At 34.1% G+C, this 24,531-nt stretch overlaps 1 protein-coding gene and 1 pseudogene across 11 annotated transcripts in view; one reads left to right on the top strand and one right to left on the bottom strand.

The window, feature by feature from the left end:
* The window catches only part of BIRC6 (baculoviral IAP repeat containing 6), a 237,240-nt gene that overhangs the window by 15,072 nt on the left and 197,637 nt on the right, over positions 1-24,531 (bottom strand). For 10 of the 11 annotated variants that reach the window (XM_012788389.3, XM_012788384.3, XM_012788386.3 and 7 more), the window contains 4 exons: positions 23,127-23,337; positions 3,489-3,634; positions 2,749-2,859; positions 2,111-2,328 (listed from right to left, as the gene is read on the bottom strand). In XM_012788389.3, coding sequence (XP_012643843.1) covers positions 2,111-2,328; positions 2,749-2,859; positions 3,489-3,634; positions 23,127-23,337 — 686 coding nt within the window. Of the gene's footprint in view, positions 1-2,110; positions 2,329-2,748; positions 2,860-3,488; positions 3,635-6,345; positions 6,519-23,126; positions 23,338-24,531 lie in introns of those variants that run through there. The other variant, XR_001160238.3, reaches the window with a different exon arrangement.
* On the top strand, positions 17,000-17,427 carry LOC105884477 (ubiquitin-ribosomal protein eL40 fusion protein pseudogene; annotated as a pseudogene).

Genomic DNA, 24,531 nt, shown 5'->3' with positions numbered 1-24,531 from the left:
AGCCAATGTTACTATTCCTAAACACTAATATTTAGAAAAATACAATCCAACATCAAATAAATAACTTTCCGATGGTTGCATTATATACAACTCTATAAGAATGCATTAAAAATGAAATTAAAAGTTAAAAGATATATTGCAGTGGGAGGATTGCTTGAGGCCAGGAGTTTGAGACCAGCCTGAACAAAAGTGAGACCCCGTCTAATAGAAAAATTTGCCGGGTGTGGTGGCGCATGCCTGTAGTCCAGCTACTCGGTGGCTGAGGCAGGAAGACTGCTTGAGTCCAGGACTTTCAGGTTGCAGTGATCTATGATGATGTCACTGCACTCTAGCCAAGGTGACAGAGTCTCCTTCTCCAAAAAAAAGTTAAAAATAATACAGGACCAGGAAATGATCTTGGGTTAGAATTAAATTGATTTGGTTTTGGTGAAAGTGGGCTATTGAAAGAAAGATGCTTTATTGACAGCAATATTATACCTTAATATCAAATACCTTTTAAAATATTAAGTTACCTTTTTTCTGAGAACTTCATGACTTTCTCCGTAATATTTTCAACAACTTGAGATTTTACATACATTCATTATTGTATCTCAAAGGTGTGAGGAAATTTATCTGCTTTAAATCTTCATATAAGTAACTGCTTTAAGAAATAACTTATTGTTTTATATTCGTCTCTTGGATAAAAAGATTTCGAGAAAACAGTAGGTCTTTCCTTAGGGGTTATTGGTAGTCCAACAAACATCAGAGAACCTTACCGTGAGTGCCAGAATTATTTAATGGATTTTGAGTTAATCAAGAGATATTTATTATGCAACACACAACCAACAAAATCTTTCATCCTTAAGAGCTGTGTGTGGAGGCAAAAGGGCACTAGAGCCTCAATTTGTAACAGTTGTGATTTATGCTTTGGGGCTCTGTGTTGGGATCTTTCAGGTATACCACAATGCTTAACAGAGACAAACTCGAGTTTTTACCTGTGTGGTTTGTACTTTCTTAGGCAACGATCCTATAAAGCGTTATATTGCTTATAAAAAGGAACAGGTTAGTGTGTGGCCAAATAAACAAGGTCCATGAGATTTCTTCAGAAAAATTATCTCCAAAAGCAAAACATGCAAGCAAACATATAAAAACCCTCCCACAAGTCAATGGGTCAAAAGTTTGCTGTATCTAGAGTATTTAACCCATGAATTAAATCATAAAAGTAAAGAAAGCTTTTTTCCCCAGGTGTCACATTTTTAGGATTTAATTGATGCAGCAGTCTCCTGGAATTTAAGGACAGTGTTAAAACATAAAAGGTACAGATTATGTATCATCATACTACAATTCATTACTTAATTTACAGACCTTATGGATTTATAAATACATAAATTTCCTAAAGAAGAAAAAAAGATTTATGTCTGAAGAGTAATAGTATAAAACATATATAAAAACTACCTTGGATGAGGGCCGGGCGCTGTGGCTCACGCCTGTAATCCTAGCTCTTGGGAGGCCGAGGCGGGCGGATTGCTCAAGGTCAGGAGTTCAAAACCAGCCTGAGCAAGAGCGAGACCCCGTCTCTACTATAAATAGAAATAAATTAATTGGCCAACTGATATATATATAAAAAATTAGCCGGGCATGGTGGCGCATGCCTGTAGTCCCAGCTACTCGGGAGGCTGAGGCAGAAGGATTGCTTGAGCCCAGGAGTCTGAGGTTGCTGTGAGCTAGGCTGACGCCACGGCACTCACTCTAGCCTGGACAACAAAGTGAGACTCTGTCTCAAAAAAAAAAAAAAAACTACCTTGGATGACAAGGTAGAAATCCTTTAACTTTTTTTCTACTGACCAGCATTAAATCTTTTGATACTATCTATGCTCTGAAGAGGTGACTGGTTTCATACAGCCTTTGCTCAAGGGAGATGGCTCTTTTTGCATTTTCTTCTAAATTTTTATTTTGACAATAATCTGATCCAACACTCTGAACTAACAGGGGAAAAGAACTTCTTTCACTGAAGTCCTTGGTCACCAAAATTTTTATTGAATTTATTAAAATATTATTTCTAATATTTTATATAAATATTTGAGTAAATAGATTTGTCAGGGAAATATAGAGAAAAAGTTCTTGTTTCTACCTTCATGATGTCAAGTCGCTCCTCATCACAGCGTACAAACACACTGGAGGAGGATGACAGAGGCAGTGAGGTTGAAAGTGTCACAGCTTCCTGGGCAAGGCGGCGGGCTCTGGCAGCACTGTTTGCATCATTTGCATTTTTCACCTGAGATATGTAGTGGTAATTTACTTTAAAACCCAATTTCCCATCTTCATCTTCAGAAACCATTTCAAATGTATCTAAAAGAAAGAGGGGAAAAACCCACTGAACAAAAAAAGGAACCACAATGGGAGACAGCTGTTCTAATAACAAAAATCACAAATAATCAGTCGTCCTTCTTCCATCCAAAATGGAGAGATACTAGACAGGACGTACAGAAATGGAAAGGTAAATAAAGAAAAACACTTTCTGCCTATTTTGTAGACATTTAGCTTGCTTTATATTTTTCTATGTTCCTACTGTCCTTTTACTGAAGCCTCAATTTCTATAGATACAATTTCAAGAGATAAAGATGATAAAAAATTTTCATACGCATACAAATAAAGTGTTATTCATGTTACAAACAATTCTTAAAATCTTTAATTTCCTAGAACATGTTTCAGTAGCACTGCTAAAAAGTGGGAAGTGAAATTTTAAACAAATAAAAAATTTCATCTTACCAAACTGTAATTTCTTCATAACAGCCACATATTTTTCTTCAAGTGATTTTAATACTGACAAAGGTTTGGGTTTCATGGCCACCTTCTTTGAGTATTCGCCTAGTTTTTTTTCTGTTATTTAATATTTCAAGATAAATAACATTTTAGTATAGTTTTTAGTATACATTTTAGAAGATTAAAGTTAAAATCAATTAATTCTAGATTTCAAATTTTAAATTCCAAAATGCTGCCAAACTCTACAATTTTCAATACACTATTTTGAGAATAGATTTCTATTTCATAAACATAATAGAGCAAAACAAAATCCATCAACTTTAAAATTTGAAAAAATTTAAATAATAGATAATGCAGAATCACTATCTTGTTGCTAATATATAAAAATATTAATTTAAACTAAATTCCCACATTCTTAATGTACTATTTTTTCTCTAATATAAAGGCTTTTTAATTTCATGACTTTCAGTGGGAAGGAAAACTTATGATACATGCTCTCAGCCTACTAAATGTCTACTAAATGTCTTAGCAATCATACATAGTAAAGATAAATATTTTAAAATCGGATACTATTCATAATTCAAATCTGACAAGGAACAAAACCTGAAGACAACAAAATTTTTAGGTAAAGAAACTTGCTAGAAAATCATTAACATAAAGCAAGAATCTCGGAAGTCAGTTTTCAGTAGGTAAAAGAAAAATCTTTCCATGAAATGAAAGGTAGCATAAGAGAAATAATCTTGTACCTTGATTTGCTTGCCGTAAACTGGTGGTGGCTGCATAAACTATCTCAGCAGTCTTTTGGATGTCTGGTACCAAAAGAGTAAGTCCTTCTGGTTCTTGATCAGATGAATCTGGTTTTACTCCTGCTTTAACATTTTCCCTTTTGGATCTGAATTTTATATTTAATATGGAAAGAAATGTAAGGAAAATTAAGACTTTAGGACTGAGAAATAAACACCTCCATCAGTCAATACTAGTGGTTACAAATAAAAATGAGTGTGCATTTCATTTGTCATATACATGATATATATCAGGAGTAGTTTAAGTTGCTTTTGAAGCCATTGGCTAATAAACAAAGTTATGGATAGGTTTTCCCTCTAATGTAAAAACAGACAAGACATTGACATTATACAAGTGTTATACTATAAAAGACCAAGATATCTGATTATGTCCTTAGATACACACTTTTAAAAAGATACTTAATTATAAATAACTAGAAAGAGAAATTACTTCTATACCTAAAAATGACAGATGTCTATCCTCTCTCTTCTAAGACTTGGGAATCAAAGAACTTCATATACTTTTAAAATTTAATACTACTTGTATTTCACTCAGAGCTAATAAATTTCCAAGAAAAAAATAAAAATAGTATTTCAGAATAAAATGTAGGTTCATTGCTGAGTATCTTAATACAATGTGCTTCTATACACTGAAACTTTCAATTAATTAAACACTAAGTTTTAGGGCATAATCATTTCAAAGATATCTGTTATTTTTTATCAGGATCTCAAACATACCCAACCTCATATCAAATTGTTATCATAAAAGGATGTATTACAGCAAGGATTCAGTGTATAGGGCATCAAAATGTTTCTACACATTTTCTTGATAAATGTAGTAGTAATTTAATACAAGACTCACTGAACAATCACAACTAAACATTATTTCTTTTTATTCTATTTCAACTCTCAAGCAAGTTATTCAAATAAACATCTTTACATTACTGCTTAATTTTTTAAAAAATCTAGATCTTCATTAATTCCTTAAATAGATAATTTAAAAGAAACTGAAATTGCATGTAAATAAAAGTGCTTAAAATATTTATGCTACATATAAAAAAAAAGAAAAAAATATATATTTATGCTACAGTATGATCTATACTACACGTCACTTATTTTTTTAGTTATATACCTACCAACAAAAGGATTTGGCCATTATATTAAAATAATATTTCACAAAGTGGACATGGAGCCTTAGAGAACTATAAAAAGAATAACAGAATGTAGAAGAATCCTTAACAAATAATATTATGTACAGTAAACTAAGAAGCCACTCAGGTGTGTAGCAAAGGTACATGAAAACAGTATTGTGAATGGTGTTTTGAATAGTGGTCCCTAGAGTGTGTAAAAAAAAACTAATATCCACAGACATTTTTAAGTATAATAAGATATAAACTAACTCATCTAATAAGATGACTTAACTGAAGAAGCATAATATGTTACTGGATTATTGTCTTTTCTCCTTTGTTCTCTCATCTTTCCTGAGCAATAAGAAGTTACAGAGAACACATGGCCACTTTGCTTTGCACTCAGGGAAACACTTGGCAGATGTTATACTGTACACCATTTCAGCCATCAACTTCTGCATACGTGTATCTGGTGTATCTGATTACGTATGTTTGCACGTATATGTAAGCAGAGTAAAGTGGAATGTTTTAAGATAGAAATATCAGATACTTTTATTGCTAGAAACAACTAAGATACTGTATCTTATAGCTATGAAATAAAAGTGAGACTATAGTTTAATAATGAGTCTGGCCATTTCTTAATAAAGATATGATTCTGGTAGAGGAGCTCAAACAGATTCTCAACTTTGACATTTGTTAATAGCTATTAACAATCTATGTCAAACACTGAGAATCAAGAAAAGTGCATAAGCTGCTTGACAGTACCCACTTTGAATTTACAAGGATTCTCCCTCCCCAATTGTAAATGATTCTCTATTACCAGTGCTTGAAAAAATTCTTACGTAATAGGGCCACTGAATTATAATAAGAAAACAACAGTAAGTTGTTTGAGAAAATAGTTATGGTTATAGCTATAATAAAATATAGATGGTTTTCTAAGTCTATCATCAATCAGTTAAATCCACCGTACTCTGAATAAAGATTCACTTAAAGAAACATATCTTGCAGAGAAGGAAGATATGACAGTGAAACTCATTTTTCCAGAAAGGGTATTTTCTCCTTGAAGAAACAAGAACCTCTGGCATAGAGAGTGAACTGCATTAATCTAGTTTAGGGCTTCATTGTATACACCACCCCAAACATAGGTTACCCTTGAAAAACTACCGATTCTTAATTTCAAGCCCTATTCATGAATATCAATATCCTAATTCCAGTTTTTAGAAGAAGATTAGTAGGAGATTATTAAAATAGTTCAAATGGTTAGGATGGTAAATTTTACGATTTTTTGACCATGATTAAGAAAATGTAAAAAGAAAAAAACAGTGCAAGAATCCACAGAAGTTTTAAAAAATTATTTTTTACAACAAATGTGTGAAAGGAATGAATATATATATATCTCATATTGAAGACAATGGTTGAATCATAAAGCAGATATGTATTAGACCTTTACAACTAGGTTCTAATGAGAAATTTTTACTTGGATAGTCTCTCTGACAAAAGCATACAGGAAAAAAGGGATAATCTCTAAAAGGTGAGAGTACTTCAAATATATGAAGAATACACACTACCTACCTATCAATGATCGCAACTAGTAATTTTCTGCCATTAGACTATAGTCAGTAGTCTCTTTTCTATAAAAGTTGCAGGTTACTGTCAACCCATATGTAGGCCCAGCTCATGAAAAAAGGCCATACCTTAGCTCACATCCTGAAGTCTGTGTGAAAAGCTATTTGAGTTCAAGGCACCTAGCTGGAAGTAGGTCTCTGAGACTGACAATGGATCCAACATGGTAAAAGCAATCAGCGACGGCCGCTACCATGGTATCCGCTGCTTTGTGCATACGTTGAATCTGGTTGTGATCACTGCCCTGAAGAAATACGAGGAAGCAACTGAAGTTTCTACTATTGCACAGAATTATCTGCAAACATTTCCACTATGCTGTGAATTCCAACTAAATAGCTAATAAATTAAGCGAATTTTGACTCTGTGACATATGCTCTGAAGTAGGATGTGAGCAAAATGGGCAAATCTTTCTTCTGAAAATAGAACAAAACAAAAAAAACAGACAAACCCAAACCTCAACAGTTTTATTGAACTGCCTCTACTAATACTGGCCCCAAAATTAAGCTGGATCTTAGTAAGACTAAATGTATCACATCAGAATTATGTTCTTTTATACTCATAAACTGAAAACAGCTTAATAGATCTATTTTCTCAAAAGGACACTATTAAAGATATCTTTAATCCCCTGCACTCCTAATTCTACAGCCAAAAAGTACCACACGGTTGAAATAAACATTTAAAAAGCAGAGCCACTTTGAAGTATCCACATTCAGGACTATTAAGAATAAGCACCTTAGAAGAAGATTCTAAAACTATAAAAGAATGAAACTTTTACATTTACCTATAAAACAATTATTACATCGTGCTCTTCAGTTCTAAAGCTCTTTGCTAGGGAATTATAGTTTAAAACAAATTAAGATTAAAGGTAAACTGAAAGTTTTTTTTTTTTTAAAGTTATTAATGTGGAAAAATGTTTCCTTCTAAAGTCTTCAGAAAACACAAAAATAATTCTTCGAATGAACCAGTAAAGAGGGCAAAAATATCCATATGAGGAATGTTCTCCATCATTAAAGCTTAGTTTTTAACTCCATGACTCCCTTTTGTTTTTATTTATACTCTTTCTAAATTAAAGTACTGGTTTAATTTTTAACTATTTAAATGAAAGTTGAAAAAGCTTGGTAAGCATAAGTGAATAGTATGACAGAAGGAAATACTTAAAATGAAGGTCTAAGAAGCCTTTACAAACAAAACCTTGACTTTTATATTAGATAAAAATAAAATAAATTTTAGGGCAGATTAAACACCACCAGACATAATGGAGGTACTGCATGCTACTGTGGAATGGAGCTGCCACAAATAACATGCTTCACCAGTTTACTAATCACAACTCAACTGAGCCAAAAGGAGATATTAAAATAAATGTTGGCATTTCTGTCTCTACCATCAAGGAAAAGATTGATGAGCAACTAAAATAGAAACTTTTAAAGAAATATATGGGTACAACAAATGCTACCTGGCTAAGAAACCAAGACTTTTTCATTTCATAGATATGAGAGAGGCGGAGGTAAAAGAGAAACTAGGAAATGTTCTCTTGTTCTCCCAACAGAAACCAAAGTAGTAGGTGTGGAACTGCAAATTCTTTATAACTGACTGAAACTGTAGAAGATCCAGGTTAAGGGGAGTCAAAATAAGACAGTCTGATAAAAGAATATACATTATAAGGAGTAGGTCAACCAATCTTTCATCACATAGGAAATAATAAGGAAGTCAGGGTATTTCTACAAGAGAATTCAGTTACTTAAAAATATGATGAACAACTTTCACCAGGAAGAAACTTTGAGGATACTTGCTTCAATGCTGTTCAAAGAGACATTCAATGTTCAGAACACCTCACACTGAACATAGATTCATCTGTATTATGTCCTGATAGTAATTAAGACTATTGCTATCAACAAGTCTCTTGGCACCAAGTCTCTCAAAATTCTAATGAAAGCTCAAATACAAAAATACACTAAAATACAATTGTTTGCTTATTAAAATACAGCAGGAAAAGTCTCCACAGATGATCAGATATAAAATAATTAATTGCCTTTGTTTCTGCTCCAAGGAAGCTATAAAGTGTCACATTTATTCATAAGTATAACCAAACTGCTATGGCTAAACTTTGACTTCAGCTAGGCACAGTGGCTCATGCCCATAACCCCAGCGCTTTGGAAGGTCAAGGTGGGAGGATCGCTTGAGGCCAGAGTTCGAGACCAGCCTCAGCAATATAGTGAGACTCTGTCTCTACAAAAAAAATTTTTTTAATCAAAAATCAGCCAGGTGACATAGCGCACAACTGTAGTCCTATCTATTTGGGAGGCTGAGGCTGGACAAAAATTGCTTCACCCAGGAGTTCAAGGTTACAGTGAGCTATGATTAGTCACTGGACTACAGCCTGTGAGACAGAGGAAGACTCTGTCTTTAAAAATTGTTTTATTTAAAAAAAAAAAAAAAAGGCTGGGCACGGAAGCTCATGCCTATAATTCTAGCACTCTGGGAGGCTGAGACAGGAGGATCTCTTAAGCTCAGGAGTTCAAGACTAGCCCAAGCTCTGAACCCTAGCCCTGAGCAAGAGCAAGACCCCGTCTATACTAACTATAGAAAAAACTAGCCAAGTGTGGTGTCATGTAGGCCCAGCTATTCAAATAGCTAAGGCAGAAGGATTGCTTGAGCCCTGAAGTTTGAGGTTGCTGTCAGCTAGGCTGACACCATGGCACTCTAGCCCAGGTGCCAAAATAATAATAATTATTATTATTATTTTAAAAATTAAATAAATAAACTTTGACTTCATTTTGAGATAATGCAGGCTGAAATGACCAGCAGCAGATGAATTCCACCAGGAACAGCACGTAAAAGATGAAGGGGTAACATCTTCACAGTATGACTAATTTGTGGGCAACAGAATGAGTTTTCACACTAGAAGAAAATATTTAATTTCAAGTGAAAGCAATATATACGTACAAGTGTAAAGTATTACATGATCCTATTTAAGTATTATGTTATGCTACAAATGCCTTTATTATCAGAGGTAAGCGACAACTACTTTCAAGTTCTATCTTAATAGTCTAAAATAAAATATTGAACGATAACTGGTCATAAACAAGGGGAGTGATTTGCTCAGTCTTTGAATTTTAAGTACTGCTATAAAAACCCTTTAATAATTTACTCCTGACAGAGGAGTTAAAGATATTAGAAATATAGTATATCAAGTTAGCAATAGAATTCACAAAATGGAAAATCACTGTTTGTTGGGGGCAGGGTCTTTTAGCAACACATAGAGAAAACAATTTTACCACCAACACACCACCCTAAACCATGCCAGTGGATATAAAATCAGCTTGAAAAGACACTAGAGGAAAAAATGCATGCACCAATAACTAAGAAAGTTTAAAAAAAATGGTTATTGCAATTCAATTAATTTTAGCCATTAATTGAGCAAAAAAACCTTCAAATGGGTAAAGCTGACATACTCCTCATAAAGTTGCTGCCTGCCCACATACTAGATAGACAACAAAGCACAATGAAGCTAGTTTACTTTGGTAATCTAGGCACAACTAGAATGTTACACACATCTAGTGAAATATGCTACCTTTTAATATCCTAAGATATGACAAATTATTCCAGCGAATGAAAAGATGAGTAAAAGTAAAATATCATAAGAATGCTATAAAATCCATTACTATATGTACTTTTAAAATTATCAAAAGCAGATTTGTCTATTCAATTGAAAATTTTTTATTTCATTGTCACCATTTGAAAAGAATTTTTATATATCCTAAATACTAAAGCTAGCTCAGAAACAAGTCTATCTCCTCATTTTGAATTAATCATTGATATACAAACCCAATTATTCTTTGGATGTTTAATTAAGTAGATAAATATATTTGATTGAAACATTAGGAGATGTGAATTTTTACCATGGTTCTGTCACTACCCATCAGAGAACCTAGAATAATTCACAATCTCTAGACTTTGTTTTCCTCATTTGTAAAAATAGAGGATCTGAACTACCTGAATTCTAAAGAGTCCCTTACAGCTCTAAAAATCTACAGATAATATGGACAAGTTAGTAACTATAATGTGCTCAGAAAGATTTGTTATAAACTAAATCTTACTTAGTAATAGACTTCAAATTCAGCATTAAGACTGGTTTAGATTTTATCTAAGAAAAGAATATATAGTCGAAATTGTCCTGAAACATTAATGCAACTTGATATATAAAATGACCAATTTAAGAAATACTAAGTCAGTTTACCATTTTTATTTCTTATTTTTATTTTTTGGAGACAGGGTCTTACTCTGTTGCCTGGGCTACAGTACAGTGGCATCATCAAGAGTATTTCTTAATCATGTAAGTAATATAATAACTTGTATTGTGGCGTTTAATCAAAATGTTTTTCAGGAACCAGTTAAGGCCTAAAGTTTAGCTGTTATACAAGTATGAAATCTAAGTGATTAATGAACTATTTGGGTAGGAGGCAGTACAGTAGTGGTGTATGAAAATAGAAATATATAGACTATGGGTCAATCAACTTGTCTTTCTTCATAAATACTGTTTTTCATAATAAACACAATACACATCAGTAGAGTTAGATGCCAAATCCCAGCTTTATTACCTATTAGTAAGTTTTTTTTTTTATTTTTTTTTATATTTTCTAGACTCAGCTGTGTGCTAAGTAAGTTTTTAATGTTAAACTCTTAGCAACAGTTTCATTCTCTGTCAAATAAGGATAACAAACCTTTTTTTCTACTACATAGAACAGGAAAAACAAATAACATACATCTAAGCAATTCTAACACTACAAATCTTACACAAAAGTTAAAGTTACATTATTACCTCTTGATCTATTTCACATTACTATAGGCAACTATATATTTACTATAAATTACCCACAATTTAAGGCAGATTGGCTTATTCTTAAAAAACAAGAAGGGAAATCAATAAAAGCAGAGAGGCTGGAACAGAAATATTAATCTAAATTAAAATGGCAGAACAAAAAGAATCCAGGAAATACTCTAGTTTTCTAAGTCACCAATCTCAACATTATGAAAATTCATTTTCACCACATTTTGAGCCCTCATAGTTGGCATGAAATCAGATGTAGTGGCACTGAATGTGTGCACCAATAAACACTTTATCCCAGTGTGTCTTTGGCATGGGTATAACACTACTCACACCTGACATATACCCTTTGCCTGTCACTTCTCTCTTTTTCTCTCTTGTCCCTTAGGGAACTATTTCCTCCCTCTGTTTATAGGACTAAACATCAAAGTATTACATACAAAAATCAGTAAGTCATGAAACTAAAGAAGTAAGCCAAAAGCTACGACTATGGAGATAAAATAAATGAGAAACTGGCACATTTTTTTCTGCATTAGGCAAGAAAGAAAAGGGTTTCAATCACAAAATGACTGAATATTACCACCCTGAGGGCACTGAAAAAAAATCAAACATTTATGGTTATAAAAGTTTTCAACCACTAGCCAAAGGAATGACTTCACCTAGAGTGTAAGTCTTTGGTAGATGAATACTAAAAGTTTTTGTTCTGCTTAAGTAACTAATATAGTAGCAGACAAGTAGAAGAAATAATAAGAGCTTTTTATTGATTTGGAAGCCACTTTAATCTTTCTATTGAAGTGATTACTGAGGTGGTTCTTAATTTCTCTGAAATAAAGTAAATAATTACTTAATATTATTCAGGCAAATAAAATTAAACAGAATGAAGATTTATGGTTAAATCAACCATTTCTCCATTTTTGTTCAAACCACCATTTTAAAATTTTGATTGAACAAGAAAAAAAAAATCACAAAATTTCTTGATGACAGCATCCTGAAATGCTCCACTTTTTAATGTTTAGGTTTTAAGTGATAGAAGTTTTTAGAAAATGGCCTAAGTAGAAAATTACATTGCATTTAACCTTATAGGTACAATTAAGGTACAGTTTCAAAATGCTATGAAGCTAATGTATGAAACACGTCATACATATTTCTGAAAAATTTAAATTTCTGAAGAAAATGATGGGGGATGGACATGTGGAGATGCTTGAAGCTCAGACTCAGGGGAGGCAAAGGCAATATATGTAACCTAAACATTTGTAGCCCCATAATATGCTGAAATGAAAAAAAAATTTTAAAAGCAGTGACATAAAAATGTCTAATACAAAAAAAGAAAAAAAGAGAAAATCCTGAGAATTACTGATTTTGAAGTTATCTGAAAAAGGGAAAGCGTTGAATGTAAAATTCTCTATTTTGAAGTAATGCACTTGCCTTTTTGTATGTCCAGAAAATTTTATCGCTGAATTGTTTTAATTCCAATGCTTACTAATAACCAGCCAACAGCAGTATTAATCGGTTTGTCTATGTTAACTTTTACACTTAATACTATGTAGTTATTACAAATTATGAATCTTTTTTATTTTTTTTTAAGAGACAGGGTCTTGTTCTGTTGCCCAGGCTTGAGTACAGTGGTGTGATCATTGCTTAACTCTGGGCTCAAGCAATCCTCCCACCTCAGCCTCCTGAGTAGCTAGGACTACAGATGTGTGCCACCACACCTAGCTAACTTTTTCCCCATATATATATACACACACATATAATTCATATATATAACGTATCATACAAATATACATATACATAAATATAAATATACATAAATATAAATATATATATATAGAGAGAGAGAGAGAGAGAGACAGAGACAGAGACAGAGAGAGAGACAGACACACACGCAAGGTCTCACTATGTTGCCCCAAAGTTCTGCCCTAAAATAATCCTCTCTCCTTGGCCTGCTAAAATGCTGGGATTACAGGTGTGAGCCACCTTGCCAGGCCCACAAATTGAGAATCATGAAAGGAGGTGTTAAGACAGGTAGAAGATTGTAGAAACACAGACTCATGAATCAAAGAATATTAAATTATTATCTTGAGAATCTCTTAATAAAATTTGTAAATACTCAACAACTGCCTAAGGAGTAACAATAAATCTTTCCCAGCTGCCACCCTGCAGTGTCAACAGGTTAAATTACCAGATAAGTCAGGAAAGATGAAATTTATAAACTAAAATTCTTCAAGTAGCGCTCTGGTTTACACTAAATATCAATACCATCAGAGTACTATAATTATCAGTCACCAAACTGTAAGGGATAATCATTTTATTATTAAGGTATAATTATAATTAAGAGAAATCTGAAATATGCCTTAAAGTATATTATTTTAAAAATGAAAATTTCAAGGATACTTTTCAGATGTGTACATTTATAGATATATATATATTTATATACCTCATACATTACTATCTGTAACAATAGTAAACTCTGTAATTAGAGAAATACAGGGCATAAAAAGAATCCCCATGGTGTTGTGCCACTTTGTCAACCCAAGTTCATTCATTCTTACTAAAGTGTTTGGATATATAGAAAGTTCAGTAAAATGGCTGCAATATTAATTCTATCTCGTATACTCTCCAGCAGATAACTTAAAAGGAAGCATGATGTAGAAGGGAACCCAGTAATACATCTCCTCACGCAAGATACTCCTTCATTTAAGAATTATCTGGGTTACCTTTTATTGAAATACATGTGCCCCCCTGAAAGGCTGTGGAGGTCATTTCCTTCTTTATGTAGGTTATAATAAAATAATTATGTACACTATTATAATAAGAGATTTATCTTAAAGGAAAAAGGCAAAATCCTAGAACAGTAGCACAGACCTGGATTTGAAGGTATGTCAGCTAGACAAAGGGCCAAATGAGGACAATGGGTATCATTGTGAGCAGGAAAACGAAAAATAAAGAGGAAGAGAAGCATGATAAGTTAAAAATCAAGCTACTTTGTATAACTCTTAAGGTGATAATGAGAAACACACCACCACTCTAAATCATAGCCACATTTAAAAACAAAAATCAAGGCTAGTTTGGCTGTCCGCTAACTTTAGTTTCTCCCAATCAAGCACAGAAAAACTGGAGGAAACGAGTAAGATGGTAAAGGTAATGTACATCTTCTCATTTCTTCTCTTTCCATTTTGTTAGTTTATACTTGCAAATGCCTTTACTTTTGGGGACTTGATATACCATATAGTGTTTCCCAAAGTGAAGTAAAAAATGTTAAGTGGTAGTTAGATATGGTATTAAATAACTGCATCATACAGTAAGAAAGCTCTATGAAAGGAACGATCTCAGTAAGCCTTTGTTAATTCTTTAGCATTTGCTAAATTTTCCTTTTTAAAATAGAGAGCATGTCTGGTATCAGAGACTATTTTTTGCTTTTTTTTTTACATTACCAGGAAAGTCAAAATTATAGTGATGGAAAGTGTATCAGTGGTTGCCAGGTAGCATTAGGGAGATTTTTTTTTTTTTAGAGTTGTCACTGTGATTATACAAATATAAACATGTATTAAAATTCATAGAACTGTACACCAAAAGAAAAAAATATCAAATTTACTCTGTAATAATTAAATTATAAAAAATAAATAATTGCACAGTCTATGTATTTCACCTTCCTTTTCAAAATTAAATGATATATCCAAGAACTCTCCTTTATTCTTTTCCATTACTGCATAACTTTAAGTGTACAAACACACTGTGGGTTAAAAAATCCCCTGTAGATGGACATGCATTTTATTTTTACAATTTTTTATTTTACAAACAAAATGGGAATGATTACTCCTGATTATGCTTCTTTGTGTACATGGGCTATAGATTTCTAGGATAAATAAGTAAACATAATAAATAGTTGATTCAATTTTATAATTTCTATGATGGCAAATGATACTGGCTTTTCTGGTATGGTGGTAATTTGAAGTTTCCTCTTTAAATAAAAGCTTGAGAAAACCTAATTTTAAAAAAGTTAGTTAATCTAAAGAAAAACTTTAAGCAAACAACAGCACAGGTGGTTATAAGATTTAAAATTCTTCCTCACAAATGCAGAGGATCTACCAAGAAAAATTTCCTTCAGTTTTCAATCATGAAAACTATCTGACTTATTTGGTCAGATTACAAAAATTACATTATCACATGAGCTTTCTTTTAGATTATAATACATTCTAAAATAATATAGACAAAAGGCTCTAGAAAAAAATTACATCTTTAAAACCTATTTATTGTTATACAAGTGCTCTACATCTACAACTCTTGCTGGATGACAGCTTTAAGTAAATACTAGAACACATGAGCATGTACATCGTCTTTTTTTTCCTTTGTTTTGTTTTTGAGACAGTCTCACCGTCACCTGGACTATAGTGCAATGGCATCAAAATCAGCGTCATTGTAGCCCACTATAGCCTCCAACTTCTGGGCTCAAGCAATCCTCCTGCCTCAGCCTCCCAGGTAGCTGTGACTACAGGCGCATCTGGCTGGGTTTTATTTTTTCCAGACTGGGTCTCACTCTTGCTTAGGCTGGTCTCAAACTCCTGAGCTCAAGCAATCCTCCCAGCTTGGACTCCCACCCAGAGTACTAGGATTAAAGGCATGAGCCACCATGCTAGGTCCATGTATATAGTCCTGCCTTCTCATTCCTAGACTTTAATACAAAAGACTTAAGATTCTCTACTAATGATGTAGCCTCTATCAAGCCAACAGATGATAGCTTTCTGCCTTACTATGCCAAATAACCAAATAGTAGGATCAATTCTGGAAAACTTCTGCCTGGATTACAGACTTCAGATTCTTATATGAGAAGAAATGAAGAGATGCTTCCAGAACCATTTATACTATGGCTCCTGTACTCTATCTGCAGTCACCAACCCCCGGATCACAGAAAAATGGTCTTCCATGAAATTTGGGAGGTGAGCAGTGGGTGAGTGAGTGAAGCTTCACCACTCCCCATTGCTTACATCACTGCCTAAGCTCCCCTTCCATGGAAAAATTGTCTTCCATGAAACCCATCCCTGGTGCCAAAAGGTTGGGACTGCTGCTATATAGAAGGAGATCCATAGGGATAAATTTGCAGTTGCCAATATTAACACATAGAATAATAATGTTAGTAAGTGACTAAGTCTGAGTTACATGATTGCTTTCAGTCAAATATCTGAAACACTGAATATATTTCTACCTAGGAACCAACTTTCTATTAAGTCCATAATATAAGAGCAAGATTGCTAATGAATGCCAAATTCTTTTTTTTTTTTTTTTTTTTTTTTTTTTGAGACAGAGTCTCGCTTTGTTGCCCAGGCTAGAGTGAGTGCCGTGGCGTCAGCCTAGCTCACAGCAACCTCAAACTCCTGGGCTCAAGTAATCCTTCTGCCTCAGCCTCCCGGGTAGCTGGGACTACAGGCATGCACCACCATGCCCGGCTAATTTTTTATATATATATCAGTTGGCCAATTAATTTCTTTCTATTTTATAGTAGAGACGGGGTCTCGCTCTTGCTCAGGCTGGTTTCGAACCCCTGACCTTGAGCAATCCGCCCGCCTCGGCCTCCCAAGAGCTAGGATTACAGGCGTGAGCCACAGCGCCCGGCCTAATGCCAAATTCTTAGTCCCCAGAAATAGTAAGATAGGGATAGGACACATATAGTTCTACTTGTTGAGATGAAGAAGATGAAAATCTCTTCCATGTAGTTTAGTCTTGTTCCAACTCCCACCTCAACAATTCAACTACACTATAAGACCATCTTTCTATAATTCAAGTCTCTGCAGAAAACCTTTTCAGTGGCTTATCACCATGTTTTTGTTTGTTTATTTGGTTTTTATTCTTGAAGTTCTTTCCCTCTCTCATCACTACTTTTAAAAGTAAGCAACTCGAACGAGGCGAGGGAGCTGGTCGGTGGCCGCGGCCGAGTGGACGCAGAGATGCAGATCTTTGTGAAGACCCTGACGGGGAAGACCATCACCCTTGAGGTCAAGCCCAGTGACACCATCAAGAATGTCAAAGCCAAAATCCAAGACAAGGAGGGCATCCCACCTGACCAGCAGCATCTGATATTTGCGGGCAAACAGCTGGAGGATGGCCGCACTCTTTCGGATTACAACATCCAGAAAGAGGCCACCCTGCACCTGGTGCTTCGTCTGCGAGGTGGCATCATTGACCCTTCCCTCCGCCAGCTCGCCCAGAAATACAACTGCAACAAGATGATCTGCCGCAAGTGTTATGCTCGCCTGCACTCCCCTGTGCTGTCAAATGCCGTAAGAAGTGCGGCCACACCAACAACCTGCGCCCCAAGAAGAAGGTCAAATAAGGCCCCTCCATGGGCTCCTCCTCCTTTCCCCACAGGGCAGCCTCCTGCCCAAGCCCCGTGGCCCTTATAAAGTTTCCCTTTAGTTGACTGAAGCAAAAAAAATAATAATAATAATAAAAATAAAAGTAAGCAACTCTGTGACACATCCCTCTTCACCTTTTTGCCCCTGGTTTCCTTTTTGGCCTCATCTCTCACCACTGCCTCTCACCTACACTATATCCAGGCACACCAAACTTCTTTAGGTTTCCTGAATATGTGATGCTTTTTTGTTCACTGCTAACATAGTTTCCACAGACTGCCTCTTCATTCATTTAACTCCTACTTATTCTTTAGGCCTCCAAACTTGGGTTGGTTCTCCTGTAGTGTCCTTTTACTTCTCCTAATATTCCATGTATTGTGTTATTAAAACTGCCCCATTAGTATTAAGTTATTAAGTATGAAATGTCTGATTTCCTTAAGTACTAAGTTTGACAGTTGATATCTCTGATATTTCACTTTGACATTTATTGACTTATTTTGGGAGAAGGTATGTCCTCAGTCTTTCAAACGCACATTTTGGCTTTTGATTGTCTTTCAAAAAAAATTTTTAGAGCAATTTTTGTGAAACTATGCATAAGTCAAAAATTCGTGTTATTTTCCAATATGAGTTATATCATGGAACCAAGGCAGTGCAGACAGCTCAAAATACGAATGAAATGTTTGGGAAGGATGTGGCTAATGAATGCACAATATGATGATGGTTTGAGAAGTTCCATTCTCGTGATTTTAACCTTGAAAATGAGTCACGTGGGTGACCAGAGACCAAGGTGGATAATTGTGAGCTGAAAGCTGTAGTGGAAGTGAATCCATCTCGACCTATGGGTGATTTAGCCGCAAGGTTTTGATGTTACATTACTATTCCAACAATACTGGACCACTGGAAACAATTTGGCAGGGCAAAGAAGCTGGACAGATGGGTTCCGCATGAATTAAATAAGTGTCATAAGAGAAATCATCTCCAAGCTTGCCTTTCTTTGCTGTCATAACATAAAGGTGAACCATTTCTATAGCATATTGTTACATGTGATGAAAAATGGATTGTTTCTGACAATTGCAAGCATTTGGCACAATGGTTGGATAAAGATGAAGTGCTAAAACACAGTCCAAAACAGAATATTTATCAAAAAATCCTAATGGTGTTTGTCTGGTAGTCCAGCACTGATACTATCCACTACAGCTTCATGAAACCTGGTCAAGTTGATTACAGTGGATGTCTACTGCAACCAACTGGAAGAAGTGATAAGGATACTAGTGATTAAGCAGCCAAGATTGCTCAAGAGAGATAGTCCAATCCTCTTGCAACAGAATGCTCCACCACATGTTGCACAAGCTGCTGCTCAAACTACAGAAGCTGGACGTGGAAACTCTGTCATCCACTGTATTCACCAGACCTTGCACCAACTGACAATCACTTCTTCCCACCTTTGGACCACTTCTTGCAAAGAAAAATACTGAAATTCTCAACAAGCTGTGGAAAAGGCCTTTTGCGATTTCCTCACCACTCACTCTCCAGTCTTCTTTGCTGCTGATATAAACAAGCTACTGTTAAGACAGCAAAATTGTGCCGACAGTTTAGGCGCATACTGTGATGAATCGTACTGCTTCTTGTTTGACATATAATAAATGACAGATTTGATTCAAAATCGGACATTCTGCATTGAATGGTCTAACGTTTCTCCCACTTGTATGTCAGTGCCTTAGAAAGAGGACCCAATTTTCTTGTTATGCACCCATGAACATTCCATAAACAGCTGTTAATGAATGAATCAATGATGCTCTTATGACCAGGCCAGATCTCACCTATCTCAATATGATCATAAAATTAGATAAATGGAAGATAAATTACCTGCTTTCAAATTTCTTAATGATATCTTTTTATCTCCTCTTATAAAAGGTTTAAGGCTTAGGGACACATTAAACTACAGAATCTCCTTCAGCCTTTGAATTATCACATCAAAAAACAAAATCAACTTCAAGACAGAATAATCTCAATTAGGTTATTCCTGCTAGTAATAGTAAACTTCCTCTCTGTATTTGGCCAAAAACATTTTTTTCTATTTCTCTCATCCCCTAAATGAAGATAAAAATTCTAAATATAACATACACAAAACAAATAATTCCAATGCAAATCATATGCAACAACAATCATTACCTAGAAATCCGCAGCATGTACAATCAACAAGAGATTGATTTATATAAGATAACCAAAGAGTTAAATACAATAAAATTTCATTTGATATAAAAGAAAATGCCTTTTGTATATGCTTGGTTAAAAAAAAAAAAATGACAAAAGAGAAATAAGTTAACAAGGGAAAAAAGGCAATAAGGTATATATATAAATAAATAGCAAAATATTACCTGCTCTGTCTTACTTAAAAAAAACCAAAACCTTTACTAAATATATGCACATTATTCATCCTTAGATTTCTTAGTTACAGAGCAAACACAAAAAAAAAAATTGTGAAAATTTTCCTAGTGTGTGATACACATTATTTTAAAAGTCATAAATCCAAATCCTCATAATGCTCTAAAATGTATCCTAAAAGTGAAATACAAACAACATATTTTCCTTGACGACTCTCTTAGAATATTCTAGGATATTTGTGAAATACAGCTGGGGATGAGGCAGACTGGGGTCGGGAGGAAAAGGAGATTTGAGCTTTGTTTGAGACAGTGTTAAAATTGAACTAAGGCTAATTTCTATGGGTATAAGCTCTATAAGAAGCTGTACTATTTTGTTCACTTTATTAGAATTCTATTGTAATGAAAAGAAATACATCCTAAGTCTTGACAGGCTGGAAAAGATTTTACTTTCTCTGTGAAGTTGAAAATTAAATTTCAATGTGCCAACCTTTGAAAGGAAAGTAGGGAAGTAATAACATGTCATCACTGGTTTCCTTTTCTAACACTGGATGCAGAGTATAACAGATATCACAAGGGGTCTCCACTAAGAAGCATATTCAAGTCTTAATGCAAAACACACTAGGGTTTCTTTACCAGTAAAAAGAAATCACTAAAAATAGTTACAGGGTCACTGTAAAGAAAAATCAACCTAAATGAAATGAGCTTTGTGAACAGTAGTTATGATCTTCACAAGCATGTTTTGTTGGTATATAATTCGTAAGTCTGAAGTACTATTTTTAATTGACGTAAGAAAAGAATTTGAAGAGTAATTTTTTCTAGGTAATCAAACAGAAAAATAAAGAGCTCCAACGGATTGCAAGTTAGCTATCCTCTATCTGAAATTAAATTTTCATATTTTGTATAAAAATCAAGATTTATTTTTCAAAAAAATTATACAGTATAAGTTATGTGAATAAGAAATACAGTAATTTAAGAAAAGCAAATACATCAAAGAGGTATACTACAGGGGCCCAAATTCCATTCAATGCAAAAGGCAATTATCTTCTCTACTTATCTCAGAATTCAATACTCTGTAACTCTATTTTTATAGGATCCAATACACAGGGTGTCCCGAAAGTCACCATACATAGGGAAAATGGGAAATTGTAGCTAAATGTATCTTTATTTACAAAATTCATTACACAATTTTATAAAATTTTTCCTTTGTATGGAGACTTTGTGACACCCTATAGAAATTGTAGCATAAGGATATATATAGTTTAAAGAAACATATTCTTATTTTACATTTTTTGTTTTTTGAGTCTCACTCCGTTGCCTGGGCTAGAGTGTCATAGCATCAGCCTAGCTCACAGCAACCTCAAACTCCTGGGCTCAGGCAATCCTCATGCTTCAGCTTCCCAAGTAGCTGAGACTACAGGCATGTGCCACCATGCCCAGCTAATTTTTTCTATTTTCAGTAGAGACAGTGTCTTGCTATTGCTCAGGTTGGTCTCCGACTCCTGAGCTCAAGGGATCCTCCTGCCTTGGCTTCCCAGAGTGCTAGGATTACAGGCATGAGCCACCGCACCCAGCCTTATTTTAATTTAAAACACTAAAAATTTGCAATGTTTTTAATCAAGGCTTTAATTTTAACATTCCAAATCACTACAGAATTTTTCATCTGAGAAAGAAACTAAATACCCCTGAGTAAAAAAATCACTCAAGGTTTTATAAATTTTCAATGATTAATTATAAGCTAACAGTCATCTCAAAACACAGAAATATAAGATAAAGAAATACAGGGCAAGATTCCCCCTAAAAAAACACATGGGCAATTTCAAAGCTTGATATATATTATAATAATTGATTTTTCAAAAACTACATGCTTATTGTAAGGGAACAGATAGCCAGAGCAGGGAATATAGGACATTCTGTTAGATGTTTCTCAAGGAGATACTTGCTCAATTAGACAATTAGATGTTCAGTTCAATTACGATACTGCACTATTCTTATATAATTACACTGGCTTCCTAGGTTATCAATCTGAAAGATTTTGAGGGGCCACAGGGTTGGGAACAAATACAAATCATTCTGTTCTCTGCAACAGAAAAAATGTCATACCATCAAAGAAAACATACCTTTACATTTTCCTACCTTAATAACAGAGTAGTATGAACCTATAGCTTTTATTTTTTTTTTTATCTCTACCAACTAGATTAAAAAAAATCTCTTCCCTCATCTATTATTCTCACCACTTGGCAGTAATCCATTAGTTTTTAAAATAATAATGACAACATATTAAGCCAACAAAGTTAGGATTATCTGATAAATTGATTTTTCCCTCGAAGGTAAAGATTGACAAAAATTATTCTTCCAGTAAACAATTCTCTGCCATCCTTTCACCTATACTGTTTCTTAAGTTGTAGATTCTTAAAAAAATAAGTGAGAACAAGCAAAGCAAATATAGCACAAAGATGGTAAAGAACATTAATTGACTCAAAAGGCTACTGACAAAGGAATAAACTTTCACTGGCAGCATAAATGCCTTAAAAATCAGAATTAGGTCATCTTTAAGGAAAGTGACGGCCACTGAAGAGATTCTGCCAAGAGAAAAGGTTTTCTAGACTATTTTTTTAAAGTTTTGATAACAGTTTCTGAATCTACTAAGTTATGAAAAAACTAAAAATAATTTTAAAACATTCAACTTTATTATACTTCCAACAAATAATTTACTGAATCCTTTACTTCTAAGAAAGACTACAGCATGAATCATACATTAAAATGAAACAGGAGTAATCCATAAACCCACCAATTCTGCTTCTAACATTCTACCCACCAGAGATTTCTATAAGCCCCAAAAGATGTATTGAGGTTATGAGAAACTGAAAATTACCTAAAATCCACTAATAAGTGGCTAAATAAAACATGACATCTATACACAATAGGGAATTAGAAATATTAAAAAGAGTATCAGTGATATGTCTTTATCAATACTAAAAGAAGCCTCTGACATCAATATGGAGTGAAACTAGCACTGATTTATCTAATAGGTACAGTGTGACAGCATTTAAGAAAAACTTAATACCTAGAGGTATAAGATCACATAGGGAGTTGTCTGATAAGCCATTGTGAATCAATGTTTCTAAGCATAGGATTTGGGTAGATACTTTCCCTTTGTATGTTTATATATTGCTTGTGTGTGTGTGTGTGTGTGTGTGTGTTTAAATGGCCATGTATGATTACAAAACAAAAACCACAGGGCTATTTAAAAAACAATTTGGGAGGCAAGCTCAACAGAAATGAACATAGTATTGTACCTTAAACGGTTGGTGTAGGTATCAACACAGGTCTTCATTTTGGCTAATAATGTACCAACAGAAGTTTGACACTCTGACTGTTCTTCTTCCTCTTCACCATTCTCTGTAGAAAGAGGCAACAACAGGGGCACCATGGATGTACAAGAAGCAATGGCCCGGAGCAATTCCAGTAGAGCCCGATACAGTGGCACATGTCTTGCCATGTCCAGAACTATAAGGAGGAGGGGGAAAAGCACAAAATGAGAAAACATGCAACATAAAAGTATGTCCACAGCAATGTAGCTTTTACCTGGATCATAAGATTACAGTTGACCCTTAAACAACCTGGGTTTTAACTGCATGGGTCCACTTATAAGCAGATTTTCTTCCACCTCTGCTACCTCTGAGACAGCAAGACTGACCCCTTCCTGTTCCTCTTCCTACTCAACGTGAAGATGATCCACTTCCACTCAAACAACAGTAAATATATTTTGTCTTTCTTAATAATATTTCTTTTCTCTAGCTTACTTTATTGTAATAATATAGAATACATATAATATATAAAATATGTGTTAATCGACTGTTTATGTTATTGGTAAGGCTTCTCGTGAATAGTAGGCTATGAGTAATTAAAGTTTTGGAGGTGTCAAAAGTTATATGGGGATTTGTGACTGTGTGGGAGATCAGTGCCTCTAACTCCTGTGTTGTTCAAGGGTCAACTTAACTGGCTAGTTGGTAAATACAGCAATGGGCAGATGTTTATGAAGCACCAGTGTACAATGTGTAACAGGCAATTTCAGAAACAAAAAAATGAATAAAGGTATCAAATTAGGGGAGAATAAGAAGTGAAACTACATAATTATCTAGTTATATTATTAAATAGCCAGGATAATACATTATAGAAGATAATACATTTATTAGTATGAAGTGGAAATACATTTTTAAAATTAAATTCTGATGAAGTTATTTTATCTTATGTAATGACAGACTGCAGTTTATCAAGTCTGTTTCAACAATTCAACATTCCTGTCAGAAAAAAAAAATTGACTATGCTAACCTTTCAATTACTAGCTATAAGTCAGATGACATTTTTCTTAAAATAACATGTGTCTCGGAATGGATTCCTTATTCTAAGAATATAGATTGTTGCTGCTAAGGCTCTTTTAAGCTGTTATGTTGGTTTGTGTGGCTTTATTCCAATTGGAATTTACTTTTGTGAATCATATGAGATAAGAAGCTGACTTTTTTCCATTGCCAATTATGGAACAGTCATTCCATAAACATTTACTGAAAACATATTGCTAGACAAGCTGGGAATAAGCAGTGAAGAAAACAAACAGAAATCCCTACCTTCATGTACCTTACATTGTAGGTGGAGGACAAATGAGTAACAATTTTTCTAGAAACTAGTACTTTGAATGAAATA

This window comes from Microcebus murinus, chromosome 3, assembly GCF_040939455.1.
Source record: "Microcebus murinus isolate Inina chromosome 3, M.murinus_Inina_mat1.0, whole genome shotgun sequence".
Lineage (NCBI taxonomy): Eukaryota > Metazoa > Chordata > Mammalia > Primates > Cheirogaleidae > Microcebus > Microcebus murinus.
The sequence above is the reverse complement of the archived record's forward strand: the minus strand, read 5'-3'. Positions and strand labels throughout refer to the sequence as shown.